The sequence below is a fragment of the Psilocybe cubensis genome, chromosome 3 (genome assembly GCF_017499595.1).
Source record: "Psilocybe cubensis strain MGC-MH-2018 chromosome 3, whole genome shotgun sequence".
Lineage (NCBI taxonomy): Eukaryota > Fungi > Basidiomycota > Agaricomycetes > Agaricales > Agrocybaceae > Psilocybe > Psilocybe cubensis.
Genome location: NC_063001.1, coordinates 3,602,422 through 3,616,770, shown reverse-complemented (window position 1 = coordinate 3,616,770; position 14,349 = coordinate 3,602,422). Strand labels below are relative to the sequence as shown.

General features: G+C 45.3%; 3 protein-coding genes across 3 annotated transcripts; 2 read left to right on the top strand and 1 right to left on the bottom strand.

Annotated features, from left to right (window-relative positions):
• Positions 1 to 3,248: 3,248 nt before the first annotated feature.
• JR316_0003986 (Vacuolar protein sorting-associated protein 11-like protein) lies at positions 3,249 to 7,135 on the bottom strand (the record flags this gene model as incomplete). Its single annotated transcript, XM_047889755.1, has 11 exons — positions 3,249 to 3,450; positions 3,515 to 3,690; positions 3,744 to 4,901; positions 4,954 to 5,313; positions 5,366 to 5,599; positions 5,657 to 5,916; positions 5,969 to 6,392; positions 6,455 to 6,577; positions 6,632 to 6,808; positions 6,868 to 6,945; positions 7,058 to 7,135. The coding sequence occupies 11 exons, from the start codon at positions 7,133 to 7,135 to the stop codon at positions 3,249 to 3,251; spliced, it is 3,270 nt and encodes a 1,089-aa protein (XP_047752129.1).
• Positions 7,136 to 9,213: 2,078 nt separating this feature from the next.
• Positions 9,214 to 10,954, top strand: JR316_0003985 (uncharacterized protein; the record flags this gene model as incomplete). The annotated part of the gene is made up of 10 exons (XM_047889754.1): positions 9,214 to 9,271; positions 9,325 to 9,357; positions 9,422 to 9,445; positions 9,509 to 9,523; positions 9,574 to 9,615; positions 9,746 to 9,780; positions 10,060 to 10,129; positions 10,187 to 10,318; positions 10,381 to 10,612; positions 10,732 to 10,954. The coding sequence occupies 10 exons, from the start codon at positions 9,214 to 9,216 to the stop codon at positions 10,952 to 10,954; spliced, it is 864 nt and encodes a 287-aa protein (XP_047752128.1).
• A 937-nt stretch (positions 10,955 to 11,891) lies between these two features.
• On the top strand, positions 11,892 to 13,609 carry JR316_0003984 (uncharacterized protein; the record flags this gene model as incomplete). The annotated part of the gene is made up of 8 exons (XM_047889753.1): positions 11,892 to 11,993; positions 12,047 to 12,143; positions 12,199 to 12,240; positions 12,402 to 12,509; positions 12,825 to 12,956; positions 13,029 to 13,257; positions 13,323 to 13,371; positions 13,442 to 13,609. The coding sequence occupies 8 exons, from the start codon at positions 11,892 to 11,894 to the stop codon at positions 13,607 to 13,609; spliced, it is 927 nt and encodes a 308-aa protein (XP_047752127.1).
• Positions 13,610 to 14,349: the final 740 nt, after the last annotated feature.

Genomic DNA, 14,349 nt, shown 5'->3' with positions numbered 1-14,349 from the left:
ATTGTGGTAACTAGTTGAATGCCGATAAGATATATTGTCCTACCCTTCTCACGGTGTTTCCGACAGCTCCCCTACGACGACAAGGAATGAGAACATTGACCTTTTTCATTACCTTCTCACAACCATGGTCTTCACAGATGCTTTCACATGGCACACAAGACCATTAGTTGATTGTAATCAACGTCCCCGACTCCCGAACAAGTTTAAGGTTCTCTGGGGCGAATGTGATTGATTACTCGGCAGTCGGCAGATGCAAAGCGGAGATTAAATACTCCTGCCACTGCTTTGACCAAATTACCGCCACTGCCGTGCGATGACCACAGCAAACATGACAAGGAGGGCGGGCGCACTGATGTTTTGAGAGCGCGGCGGTCAAGCCAACCGACCAATTCACTTGCTATTGCTATTCTGTTAGTTTTAGTTCACGCAGGCCCATGTTCATTATTACGCCGCACTCCTTGGCAATAAGCAATCGTATTCACGCAATAGAGCAGCGGCGGGTCAGTGTCTACGACGGGTGGCGAACGCACCCGAGATATAAGCTTATAGGCGGGCAAAAAAATGGACTAAAAGGTCGGACGATTTTCTTCGTAAAGCATCTTGGTCTAGAACCATCAGAGAGAAAGTTGGCTGAGGTGCCGAAAGAGAGGATGAAGCGAGCTATGTGATGAACGAGGCTACGAGCTATTGAACTTGAAGGTCCTTAGAAATGGTCTGATCGCAGGATGAAAGTGGTCTGGCGTCTCATTCTCATCAATAACAATGAAAATGAATTAGACATACATTGTGCAGTGTGCACTACCTTGAAACTTTTTAGTGGTGGCAAAAAATTTCCTGCAAGTCGGAAGTGCATCCATGATCCGAACCATGTTCCTCTAAATAACGTCAACCGCACGCACTGAATGAAACACGAGACGTACGGTATGTGAATCGTTTCAAAACGTTAAAATACGATACATTGGACCTCGGAGGTGGCAGCCTGGGGTGGCCTAGATTTGCTTTTATTGCACGATGCAAGTTGTTCATAGCAAAGTTATTTTGTGGTATGAGAAGACTGACGTATTGAATGACGCTCAGAATGTAGAAGACTTGCTCTGTATGTTGATATAATGCCGTACGTATTGTGCCCACTACCAGCTAGGGAATAGCCTAATGCCGAGAAGGTCTGATCTAAATTTAGACATAAAATCATTAAGGGACTTGAAGTTAAACAGGTACGCACGAGCTCCGAGTTGACGCCGACTGCCAAATAAAAGGTGACAACAGGTATACTGTCAACGCCGACCGCTGGTGATTGACGTCAGTTCCCATAATTCTTTACTGAAATAATCGCTATAAATTATCATCGATCAGGTGTGGTCCAAACGTTTCCTTCCTTGCATCTCTACTACGAGCTGACATTTACAGAATCATGCAGCCAACTTTACCCTCCGAAATCATTGACATTATTGTGGATCATGTAGGATCCGAGTCGCATACGAAATCGTCTCGCGATGGACTTAGGGCATTGGCTCTTGTCTCAGTAGCGCTACTCACGCGCGCTTATTATTACCTTTACGACGAACTTCACCTGGTTCTATCGAGCAGCAACGCAGAGAAAGACCGTAGCTCCCTCACCGTCTGCGAGAAGAAGCTGGCGAGCCTCCATGAAATACTGGCGGGAGGATTGCCCTTCCCAGGCATTGCACTGGTCCACCACATTCGATCTGTACGAATTTCATTCGTGTTCGAGAAGAAAAGGGATATGATCGCCATATCCCAGCTACCCCAATTATCTGGAATATTGAATGCTCTCCATGGCCCCGACCACGGAATCAAAACTCTCAATGTAGAGATACTTGATTTCCCAATGACCCCAATCGCCTTCAGACGAACCTATCCAATCCATCTTTTCGAAGGGTCGAACAATATCCTTTGCAGCGCACTTGATTCTCTTTGCCATTCACAAAGATTGACAACTGTGCATCTCACAAACGTCGGTCTGCGTCTACGGGAACTCTGCGGAACGAACGTGGAGGAATTACACCTTGAACAGTGCATGTTCACTGACCAGGACAAAAATGACCCGGATGCTGAACTCGACGAAAACGACGACAATGTATTACGACTGAAGTCCATGACTTTGGCAGACGTCCGTCACAGTCTTTCACCTACGACAAAATCGTCGAATTTGCTTGCAAAGATCGCTCATGCATTTCATCCCTCTTCGGCCCCCGCCAATTCATTAACCGACCCCCTGATCCCCCTCGTATTTTCGAATTTAACGTCCCTCACCCTCCAGGATGACGATTATACAACTCCTCTCACAGCCTTCCCAGCCTTATGCACGCTCAGAATTATCCAAAACATTTTCTGGATGCGGCGCACGATGGGGTTCATGACCAAATTGCGCTATTTCTTTCTACCTGCACCGGGCACGGTAAGGTCACTAGGCAGCACGCAGCATCTGATTGTAGAGACCGACGTTAACTTTCGAGAAATATTTTTCGACGACGGCGAGGACGCGAGACTATGGGATGCATGGGACATCGTCGATGCCCACCTCACAGGCAACAATGTCAGCTCTACCTCCACCGGACAGATCGAGCCGACATCGACAGGACTACAGAGCGTGCACTTCCTATTCCGCTTCCGCATACAACCAGGCCGATATCTCTCATACCAGGAAGAACCTCTCTTTATCGAACGAAACAGGAAAAATTTGCTCGATCGGTTCCCGCTCCTAGTCTCCGGGAATTATATGAAATTCACAATGGATGTGCTCGTCGATCGAGAGAACAGAATAGAACCGAGCGTCAGGTGCAAGGGTCCTGTAACAGGGTGGTGGTAGAAATGAAATGGCAATGGTGTTTACATGGTCATACGATGGTCGATTATAGTTTTGATTAGACTGACATCTGACGGGTTCTCCGATCTCCCCGAGTCCTTAGTACGCCACCCTGGGACATGCGCCTGTGTTCAGATGGTCATACGGTGGTTCATTAGGCTTTTGATTGAACGACTTGTGGCAGTTCTATAACCATTCTGAGTAGCATATACATTACCGTGGAATATGCACCTTTATCGAACTCCACAATGAGCAATAGTTCAGGCGGATTCATTGGCCTATCTGCTCCAGCCTCTCACGAGATGTTTCCATCCGAGTAGCATACGCAGACATGCATGCCAGATATGCCAGATAGCCTGAATTTCGAAAGCAGTTACCATTCCTAGATGTCCATGATGATTAAGTGTGAGCCTATTCCAACCTATGACACTTCTTCTTGTCTCGCCACATTCAATACACCTCTCCCGAACGCAGATGCGATAGCCTCGAATCCATTCTCCTCGACCTCCGCAAGAAATAAATCATGTCTATCGGCAAGCTTGTCATTGCTTAGTTTGATTTCGCGTATGACGCCATGTTCGCGCGCACACGCAGGACATTCGGCTTCGTTGTCCGCAATGCACCTACAAGCAAGCGAATAGCGATTAGATGAATACACGCTCAGAAGAAAAGACACGCAATACATACCGTTGATGATAAGAGTGGTTGCACATGAAGTGCACGCTGGGAAGGTCGAGCTGGCCCAGGCAGCTGGAGCACCTTGTGACATGGAACACCCGAGGCTCTTCTGTGTTTGTCAATTCAGCAACTTGCTTTAGCCTGTCAGCAGTCTCCAGACGATACGATTTCGTGAGAGCTTGATCCTAAAGAAATATATTGAATAGATTAAGCAAAAATATTGACAAGGGAAACTTACATTCTGTATTTCACTCCTACTTTCCTTGATCCTCTTGATCAGCCATTCCTTCACTAAACCGACACTCGCCACTCCATTTCGGCTCAAGACCTGGATGACGCCCAGTGGGGGAATCAATTGCGCATCGTCGATATGTTCCAGGATGTCCTTCAAATCAGTTTGATGCCGGTTAAGCAGCTCCGGCGTCGAGGTCAAGAACCTCAGAACAAGCGGGTAGAGATGAGGATGGTCCTTGCCATAGTACATGAGATGCTCGATAACCTTCTGCGACGCGTTCGGTGTGTTGCCTTCTTTGTCCTTGTCCATCCAGAAGCGCAAAACATCTTCGTACATACCCATCTTCTCCCAAAGTAGTACGAGACCGTCAGTGAAGCGGTATGTAGAACAAAGAATCAAAGCATGTGTTGCATCGTATGGTATACTGGAGCTCCGCAGAACGCGCAGGGCTTTATCCCTCATCGTACTCTCCTCGAATAGTTGAGCACTCTTGTTGGCAGGTCCGCCTTTGTTATTCGGTAGCGTGAGATATAGCTCCAAAAGGGTGTTCCACACAGCAACCTGGTCCATCTTGTCAACCAATTCATCGTCCACCTCAGGAGTTTCCGCATCATCTTTTTGTGATCCATACAACTCGATTGAACCAGGAGATTGGTCGTCAACACTCTGGCCCCAGCGCCTCTTCGCCACAGTTTCAAGGAAGACGACGAACTGGCTCATGTGATCGACAAAATGTGGGAAGTATATTCGAGGCGAGAGGGGCTTCACCGGGGGTGGTGCGGGCACGGCAGACTGTGGCGGCTGGCGTGAAGTTATGACGGAGGACGTTGTCGGAGGAGGAGGGGTGGTCGGCGAGGAAACATCATGTACGGAATCTCTTCGCGATGCTGTGTCTGCTCTGGCGGTTTTGATGGAAGGTGACGGTGGGGTGGCGGTTTCGGATGAGACAACGGTCGTAGCTGTTGCGCCACGATTGAGCGCGAGATATGACAGATAGGAGGGTACAGGTGCGGCGGGTTTGGGTGCCGATATTGACGCCTCGGTGGGTTCTGTAGGAGTCAGAGGACCCGTTGTAGTGCAAAGGTCGATTAGAAGCTGGGTGGTCTCTTCAGGTAGGCTATCTAGCATAGCTCGGCCATAACGGGCCAAATTACTTTCAGCCTGGCATTAGACGGTTAAAATAGAGCTTGGTAGATTGTAGTGAGATGCATACTGCTTCAGGGCCCAACTTCCGTAAATACGCTAAGGCTTCGCTAAAGTTTCCAGCATCTTCGATTTGTATCTTCAGATAATCCTCGTGTCTGTCGTACTTTTTCGCCAGATACGAGGCATGTTCAAAATATCCAGCTTGTCTACAGACGCGGATCGCAGTGGTCAGATCAAAAGGTAGTTCGTCACTATCATTCGCGTTACGGCGGGATTCGGTTTTGATGAAGCTGTCCAACCGCGAAACATCCTTTAGCTTGGTATATGTGTTCAGAAGAAGCGTGGTGTGGTCAGCGTTGGCCAGTCCCAACGAATGTAATTCTTGGAGATAAGTGACCAGGTTGTGGATCCGTTGAGCATCTAAGTACTTTTGCAATATGAACATTGTGCACTCATGATTGATGATTTAATCCCCATACCTTCCTAATGACATAACTTGGCTGTAGGTAGCCAATTGTTTGCACATACTGCTGCATGGCTCCGTCATAATCACCTTTGCCGTATAGATGGTCTCCATATTGGCGTTGGATATCAGCAACAGTAGATTTATCCAGATTCTGAGTATAAGCCATATTGAGAGCCTGAGCATAAAGTGACTTCCGGTACAGCATATCCAGTTTTGCTGAGGTAGGCTTCTCTTCTAAACACACCAGCTAAGATGAAGAACGTATCGTTAGCAAAACGCCGCCGACACGATAGATGCAACTAACATTTCCCTCTGTTGAAAGGACGTAAATATGTCCCCATTGCGAGAAAACTTCGCGGACGCCTTGTTTGAAGGTGTCCGAGTAGGCTACCATCTTGTTGGGAAGATCGAACACAGTGACCTTCGTGACATCGGTTTCAGTGGCATTAGGTGAGCGAGCTACTAGGTTTCGGACAGTGGCTGACGCAGATGAGGCGGTAGGGAAGAACGGTGGCGAGACGATGACGAGGTAATTCTGGTGAGTGTGTATGGACGATTTGTGGCCTAAAATCTCTCATGAGCGGCCGTCAAACTTCTTTATAGCCATATGACGAACCTTCATATGCATAACATGTTCCACGACCATCAACCCCACACATATAAATAGCCTCATCTCTCGCCACTATCATGCTTTTTCCATCCCTATCCATAGTCGCACATCCAAGGCCCGACCCAATTTCGTCGACAACAACTGCATTTCCACCACTGCCTTTCCCAGATGCTTGATAACACAGTACTCGGTTTGTCGTGACAATGAAAAGATAGGAGTTGGGAGATTCGTCATCCTGAACCGGCTCACGGAAGCCAAGCCCAGTGATGGGTTCTGTAGGTGACTCGTGTACAGTACGCGCCTTAGGAAGTGCAGTAAGAGAAGTGGATGTAGCAAGAGACTGATCGAGGTGGCGAAATAGAATAACGGTTCCATCTCCGAGTCCAATGGCCAAATGGGCAACAGTAGCTGATAGGGCCACGGTTGTGACCTTTTATAGTATCGATTGAACTTTATAAGTATTCCAAAACAGTCAAAATATTTAGAGCTCACAGGGTGTGGACGATTGTTTAATTGTACTTTGGTCGAGCGAAGGAGATTAGGCACGCCCGTCTTCTTGTCTTTGTTTTGCAAATCCCATACTTTGAGTAAGGGGGATCGAACGGCGTCTTCCTCCTACTGACACGTCAGACCTTAGAATGCTGATAACCCTAGATTACAGGAACTCACACCCAAAGTCACCAGAATGCCCCTTCTTTCCGCCATATGTGTTACTCTCCCTCCGACATGAGCGAGCCAGCTATTTGTGGATTCAAAATCTCGGTTTAGGAGATGAATACTCCCATGAATATCTGCAACGAGCGTCCCTGCTGATGACGCGATAGCAGTCGATATCTCGGGTGTGGACTGTTTGCTTGACTCATAAGTAAGAGAATAAAACCGAGGAACAAACTTGGCCAACATACTTTGAAAATATCCGGAGTGCTACTCAAGTCGTGAACATCTTTAACGGTCACTGCGTCAAAGAACGGAAACTGGCGCCACTACAGAAAGAGTCGGTCAATATTTCCAATTCTTAAAGAAACATTTAGAGGAAATGCGACTCAAAGTCGGATGACGCAGTGGGGAGAACATAGTTAGAATGTAAATACATACCGCTGGCGCTGCAGTAGTCGTAGGTGTACCAGCAAGTTTAGCCGCCTTTTCAGCTAGCAGCCCCAAGTTTGAAGACATAATTCATAAGCACAAGGCCGTCTTCTCAACAAGCAAATGTCGTCCAATTTGCCGCACGTGTATCTTCACCGGTTCCTGTCAGATTATATCACGGTTGAAGGCTGGTGTGGTATTTGTGACTAGGGGTTGCAAAGCCGCCAAAATCTGCCTACGTCAATGCGTTCTGCGGAGGCAGTGAAGAAGACTGCGAATTATGTGTGAGGGTTGAAAGTAGACTTTACAGCAATGTGCAGACGTTCATGATGTATGAAGCACTAAAATGGAAGAATTATCTCACGGTCAAGAAATCCCAGCTCATCAGTGCAAACGGTCCCGCCCGACAACTCAACCACCACCACCAACGCTTAAGAACTTGTCCGTCGTCTTTTTCATGGACGAAACCGCTTATTCTGACTGTAAACTGCCAATATAGATACTCTAAAAGCAATGGCCTTCTTTGGACTTCGTAAATGGCCAACCCCCGTCCGTCATTTTTCCTCGACGCGTTGAATGCCCTTCGGCTGACGTATTTTGCAGGTTGCCAAAACTCTGTGGCCTTTCATGACTGCTGGAGCCATCACCATGTACTTGGTCTCCAAAGCTCAGGATTCGGGAATTAGATGTGCGTCGTTACAGCGTTTGCCTCTTACCAGACACTGACCTCAGGTTCGACCTCAGCTGCGGAATGGCGCAACGACCCTCGCAACCCTTACGCTGCTGAGCTGGCCAAAGAGTCTTTACACTAGATGCGATGTATTCTAGGCTATGCATGAGCAATAGATTCAAGCGACCCCTTCTTCGCGACACTTATCGCCTCGCGTTTACTTAGTGGGGGAAAGCAAATTATGTGGTTTGCGTTTATCATTTCTTCTTACGAATTTCAAGTAATCTCAGGACATGTCAAATAATTCATTCGACTGCGGAATATACATTGCACTCCTTGGCCAAACGTTTTTTGTCTTATTTGGCTTCCTCGTCGCTCCTTTACTACGACCAACTTGGTGGACCTTGCAATATTCAATCGCGTAGGGGGAATAACCAATCACCCCGAATATACCTCACGAGATGCTATCAAATCCATCCTCCTTGATTCCGCCCGATTCCATTTCGCGTTGATGGACTGGCTACTGCTAAACATCTTGTTTCTTCCTGGTTGCATACCGAAGGTTTCCTATTCCAATGCAGGGCTTTCACACATCCTCAACACACCTCTGTCTGACATTGTACTGTGGGATCTCTATGTCGAACATTATCGACCGCATTCAGATTTGTAGTGATTGTTGATGAATATGTCTACCCTTTTACAAACGCAAGCCGACAGGGCTTATTCACGTGGGTTCATTAGCGTGGCGGAGTGAGATAATGAATGGAATGGAGTAATACTCCGATTCTGAATGATATTGAGGCGTTTGGGAAGGCCGTAAAACGTTACAGACCTATGTATATCCAATGGGGCATTAGGGCCAGGAACATACGCAACTGATCGACAAACTGCCCAACTTTTCACCGGTTACGCGTTCTGTAACAGTTCGACCGCAATCAGCCCACGTCTGCGAGGTAAAAAGTTGCCAGACACCATTTCCGCGTTCTTATTTCACAGGCAAGTGAACCCTATGCTTTTATAATCTTCTAAAATTTTGATTTTATGCTATTTTTATTTTTTTGAATTTTTAGAATTCATGCGTCCCTAAGGCTTGCAAACCAGTTATTATGGGCCTTTCTACCAACGTACTTGAGATATCCTACTCTTATGGATCTGTGATGGTCTTCTTACATCGGAACCCAGTTACAGGTACAGCACAACGCACCGGGAAAGTTTCGTTACTCTGATATTTTGCGGATTCTAAGAAGACGCTGGTCATAGTCAGGGTCAAACTTCCATGTTACGTTGTGTTGCAGATGTGAGTAACCACCTCTCCTGACACACTCCGCTTTGACATCTGAATATCAACCACAGTTTATAAGCCGGTTATATAGCAGGTGCACTAAGCTTGGGTTTGTTTCTTGACCTCAGATACATCACTACGAATCCCGACCTACCGTAAACGTCTCTGACAGTCTTTTTCTGGGCCCGTCTTGACGGTATCGCGCTGTGGAATATGGGAGATGATAGGGCGAAATGGTTGTTAGAAGACCGGGTTCATTCCTATGTCACAGGTACGTGGTTCAAGCTTCTTTGTTGAACCATGTACGGAACCTGGAGTCTGTAGTGGCGACAGCAACTTGTCTTGTATTTGACCATTGTAAGTTACCATTATTTCTCCTACGCTTGAAACTGCATAATGAACATATTTACCCCTCGTCTAGTAACAACTTTTGCCGATGAGGTCAGTGCCACGAATGTGTTGTGAAGGTGACGATCGCAGCTCAGAAAATGCTCATTGTTATCGTTAGGTGGAATTGATCTGGGTGCGTTTGACTTGTAATATAATAATTTAGTTTTCTCATTTCCATCCCAGAAACGCCCAGGCCATTACTTTGTCAAAGCTCTCTTTCTAATAGTATGCAGCCATCTTGTTACCATGTCGTGATATCGGACCAGTAATACTCACTACCCATTTGTTCAGACTCGTTATGTTGGGCCGGCCTCTCAGATGTGAAGCGTCCCTTTTCTGTTATGATACTTTAAAGCTAAAACCCTCTTGAGAAAAGCTATTCCGCCTACGGTATGTTCTACAGGCATTTTACGGACACTGAAATATTGACTGCCTACATTGAAGTTGCTGTAGCACAATTACTTTTTAACACTGACAAGGTATAGTACGGATGTATAGAGTCCTTCCACAATGTCCTTCCCCGCTCCGTTGATTGACTATCCGACTCTCTCAAATCATAAAGAGGTTTGCGACTTGCTCTGCTTGCTGTGCATACGTCTGACTCAACTTGAATGCGCCAAATAGTTGTACGTCTACTTTCGCATATCCTTACCATTAATTAATGCTCAGATAGGTCCTGATAATCCTGTCTACCTTGTTCTGGGCTACCTCGTCATGGTGCCGCTTTTTGCCATGCAAGGTAATACTGTTAGGCCCTCATTCCATATCACATCACCTTACACACATGTGCTTATAGGAATCATGATCTGTCGGATATCCAGCATGTGGAATCACAACCAGAGAGTCATAATACTTCTTTCCGCGAGCTTTTCCGCACAGGTTATCGCCGCTGTAGTGATGAAGATTGCCGTTGATCGAATGTCCCTCCGTGAGTTTGGGCAAGATTATGGTTGGAAGAAATGCTTACATCAAGTAATATTTATGATCTAGCTATTCCGGATCCGGTGCCTGGCATCCACATCTGTTTGAAAGCTCCGCAGGCGAAATGGCTGTATCTCATCGTTGTTCCCTTTGCCATCTTTGAGCTTTTGCTTTTAATTACATCTATTTCTAGAGGGATTCAACACTACTACAGGTCCCAAACTCAGATAAAGTGGAGCTTCTTCGGTCACCGTTCATTGATAAAAATACTGTTTCGAGACAGTATCACTTTCCCTTTCATGTGCGTTTCTTCAAATTATAAGATGACAAATTATAACGGACTCATGGCCTTTTTATCTGAATTCTGAAGCACATTAACAATACTTGTTATATATCTTTATGCCTTGCTGCGCTTTGAAGTGAGCTCATCTTTTCTAAAGTCCTATTGGTATTCAACGCTTCTCAGTTTATTCTCGGTCAACTGACGCTTGACATATCTATATTCTGGCCGGGTGTAGCTGGACCAAGGCTGATCCTAAACCTACGAGAGGCTTACTACCAGCCGTTCGAGCAAGAATGCAACGTCGTGCACAACGATATCGGACAGTTCGGGAATATACGTTCAGTTGAATTGTTTCAATAGAGTCTCTTTATTTTAATATTTACTTAGTGCGTCAAGTTAGGACTTTTCTCGTTGTACATAACTCATCTTACTAAGGCTAAATGAACAGAAACAGTTATTTGTTAACAGCAATATGTTATTTATAAAACATTTGTATGTCTTCTACTGTCCCTGACGGAAGCCGCGAGATACTGCGTTCGGTCTGGGACACCCGAAGTATTGGGCGATTGTATTGTCTTCCCAAAGCCCCTGGCCTTCCAATCTTCTAGTTTTCAATAGGGCCAAGTTACTGCTGCTGATTCCAGCCAGCCGTGTATGTCCTCTTCATGTACACTCCCAGCTCTTCTAACCTGCTTGCAATGAAATCAAATTATATCTGGTAGGTAGCCAAATATATCTCTATAATTAGTTTTAAACTGAGTCATCATAGATTTCGTAGTTAGAATTGGAATCAACGGCGTCTTCAAGATTTTGCATTGTCTGCTTGTTTCTGCCTGATCTCTCACACAAACTTTAAACTCTATGGCACCAGTGACCAAGGGACATCGCCGTTAACTACATTAGGTACGGATTAATGATGCGCTCTCTCGAAAACTGGTTTTGTACAGATTTTGGGTGTCGCTTATCTGTCGTACACAGGACAACAACGTAAAGGTGGTCGGCTCATTGTCTGATGATGCTTCTCCAGCTGTCAACTCTGCTTCTGTGCACAGTACAAGAGCCACTAACAAGACATGCAGGCATTTTAGCTCAGCAAGTATATATAATACGTCTGGCGCAGTTAAATAACTTCGCCTCTTCTTGTTTCCCCGAACTCATTACTGACTGCTGCTTGACCCTACGTGACGAGCTCGCCTTCCCGGTTAGCTGCGCAGTCATATAACAGGACACTACACGACATCCAGATAGCAGCATATGGTGTATGAGATAGCAAAGTGGCTACTGAGGGATCGTATCCATGCATTTGCCTCTGGTTTGTAAATTCAATTCCGCGAAGCTGGTCGTTTCGTACTCAAGCAATAATCAGTCTCGGCGGTCACTTGCCTCTTATACGAGCACAGTAAGTTGTCTTTGACTCAATGGCCCCGGTGTCAATTGTTTAACCCGATTTAGTTACAACATTGGGCGATGAGGTCCGTCACACTACTATCACAGCGGGATACCAACCAAGTCGCAAACTTATATGATACACCAGATAGAGCTGATATGGGTATGTTTGTTCTCTTGACTAGTTTGTAGCGCACTTCTGAATACACAAATCTCAGAAATGTCCTGGAAGGTTTTTAGTAAAATCGCTATTTTTCCTTGTGAGTCATCTGCTTGACTCGAGGAAGGTTTAGGAGTTAACAGTAAATTCTTTCACTGCGGATTAGACTCGATATTTGGGGTATGCAACTCAAATGTAGGGTTTTATCTATACTTCTGATTACCATTACCTTCAAAAATAATCATACAACGGAGTATCCAGTTATTCCGCCTATAGTACGCACTCTTATTCATTGCGTTGAGGAGCTTGTGTCTTACCGAGAATCAGCTTTATCCGGACATTTTCTCTACAACACTACCGGAAAGGTATGTAATAATTTATTAAAACTTGAAATTTCCCTATATTCAATACTTTCCTGCTTGACGATATCAATAGAGGTGCGCGGCTCACAAAATTCTCCATGTAGCATATTTATTCATACTATGCGGCTTGACTTAGATGTAAGCAAAGAGCACTGAGGCCGGTCGATTTGATGATATTGCTGAGCATGGAAATATTCAATCAATAGGCTCAAATAACCCATTTTATTTTATATCGGGATACCTTTTGTTAATTCCTTTCATTGCAATGCAAGGTATCGACAATTTATTGAATGCAATGAACACTCGCTGATTTGTTTGACAGGCATAATGATGTGTCGCATATCTAGCATGTATTACCATAGTCGCAAAGTTATTCGATTCCTGGCCGTTGGCTGCATTTTGGAAACGGTATCGTCGATAATAATAAAGGTTTATCTTGATAAATCAGCCCAATGTATGTATAATTTTGGGGCACCGGTTGCTATTGGGCACCAAACGTCGCTAATTTGTATATTCTTTTTACTAGACAGACCGGATCCTGTGAAAGGAATTCACGTCTGCACAAAACTTCCAAATCAATACTGGGTTTTTGCTTACGCCATTCCTCCGATTCTATTTGAATCGATGCTTCTAGCAATGGCGCTATCAAAAGGAATAGGCTACTATCGCTCTCGGAGAAATATATCAGGCTTATCATGGGGTCAACCGACTTTGACTCAAGTTTTGTTTCGCGATAGCATAACATTCCCTTTTGTGTAAGTAGACACATCATCCGTCTAAGTCCAAGTATCTGCGTTAAATCATTTTATGAAACAAACAGTACATTGATGGTCATTGTTAGCTACATGCTCACCTTGGCACATTTACCGGTGCGTCAATTTTCAGGTTCAGTGTCCATTAGTAATGTAATGATCCCCGTCTTCTCTGTCTCCATCCAAGATTGTTGATAATCAAGTCTCCTTCATCTTTTTCTCTTTTTGGCCGTCTATAGCTGGTCCCCGACTTATTCTAAATCTGAGGGATGCTTATTACAAGCCTTTTGAAGAAGAGTGCAGCGATTTATACATTTATGGCGATCATGAAACAATTTCTGGCACAGCGGCGTAACTTGCGATTTACTAAAAACCATGATTTTATAATAAAAAATGCAGAAAGCAACAGGTTATTAGATTAGAATTGCTAGAATCTGAGGTTGCTTGCTGTTGTGACTTTGGAGCAAAGCTTGGGTTGCACTTGTCTCTGAAGAGACAAAGCGGCGGATGGAGGTCTGAACGCGTTCGACACGACGCGTTCAGATCACGTGTTTTGATAAGCAAATCACACATATGGTCGGGGATAACCGGGATAATAACCGAGCATATCAACATCAATCTAACAGACACTGTCAAGACACCGTTGTGGTATTTACTCGAACCATATCCCCGTCCTTGTACTCTTGCTCTTATTGCAATGTTCATTTAGCTGACATCTACTTGCTCCTCGCCAGTGATTCATCAATTATTCGGGAAGTTTGCTTCATTCGGTTCAATGCTTTGACATAGTGGCATTGGGTCTTACGCCATTCTTAACTGCTTCAATAGTATCGAACTTCGACATTCGGTTCATCCCTGGTTCGCACATGAAGAGCATCGCCTCTTATTCTGTTTATTTGTGCCTTTTGAAGGAAATTCACCTTGATGTATTCACCGCACCGAACTTCTCCGAGATTCGCATAAGCTGGGTGCTACACTGGTTGTAGATCTTGCCTCCATCCACTGCGCACCTCGGAACGTCAGGGAAAAAATTCCGTGCATGGGGTGAAATTCTTGCTTGCGTTGTCAGTTCTGTCTGATGTGCTGGCATGCTTT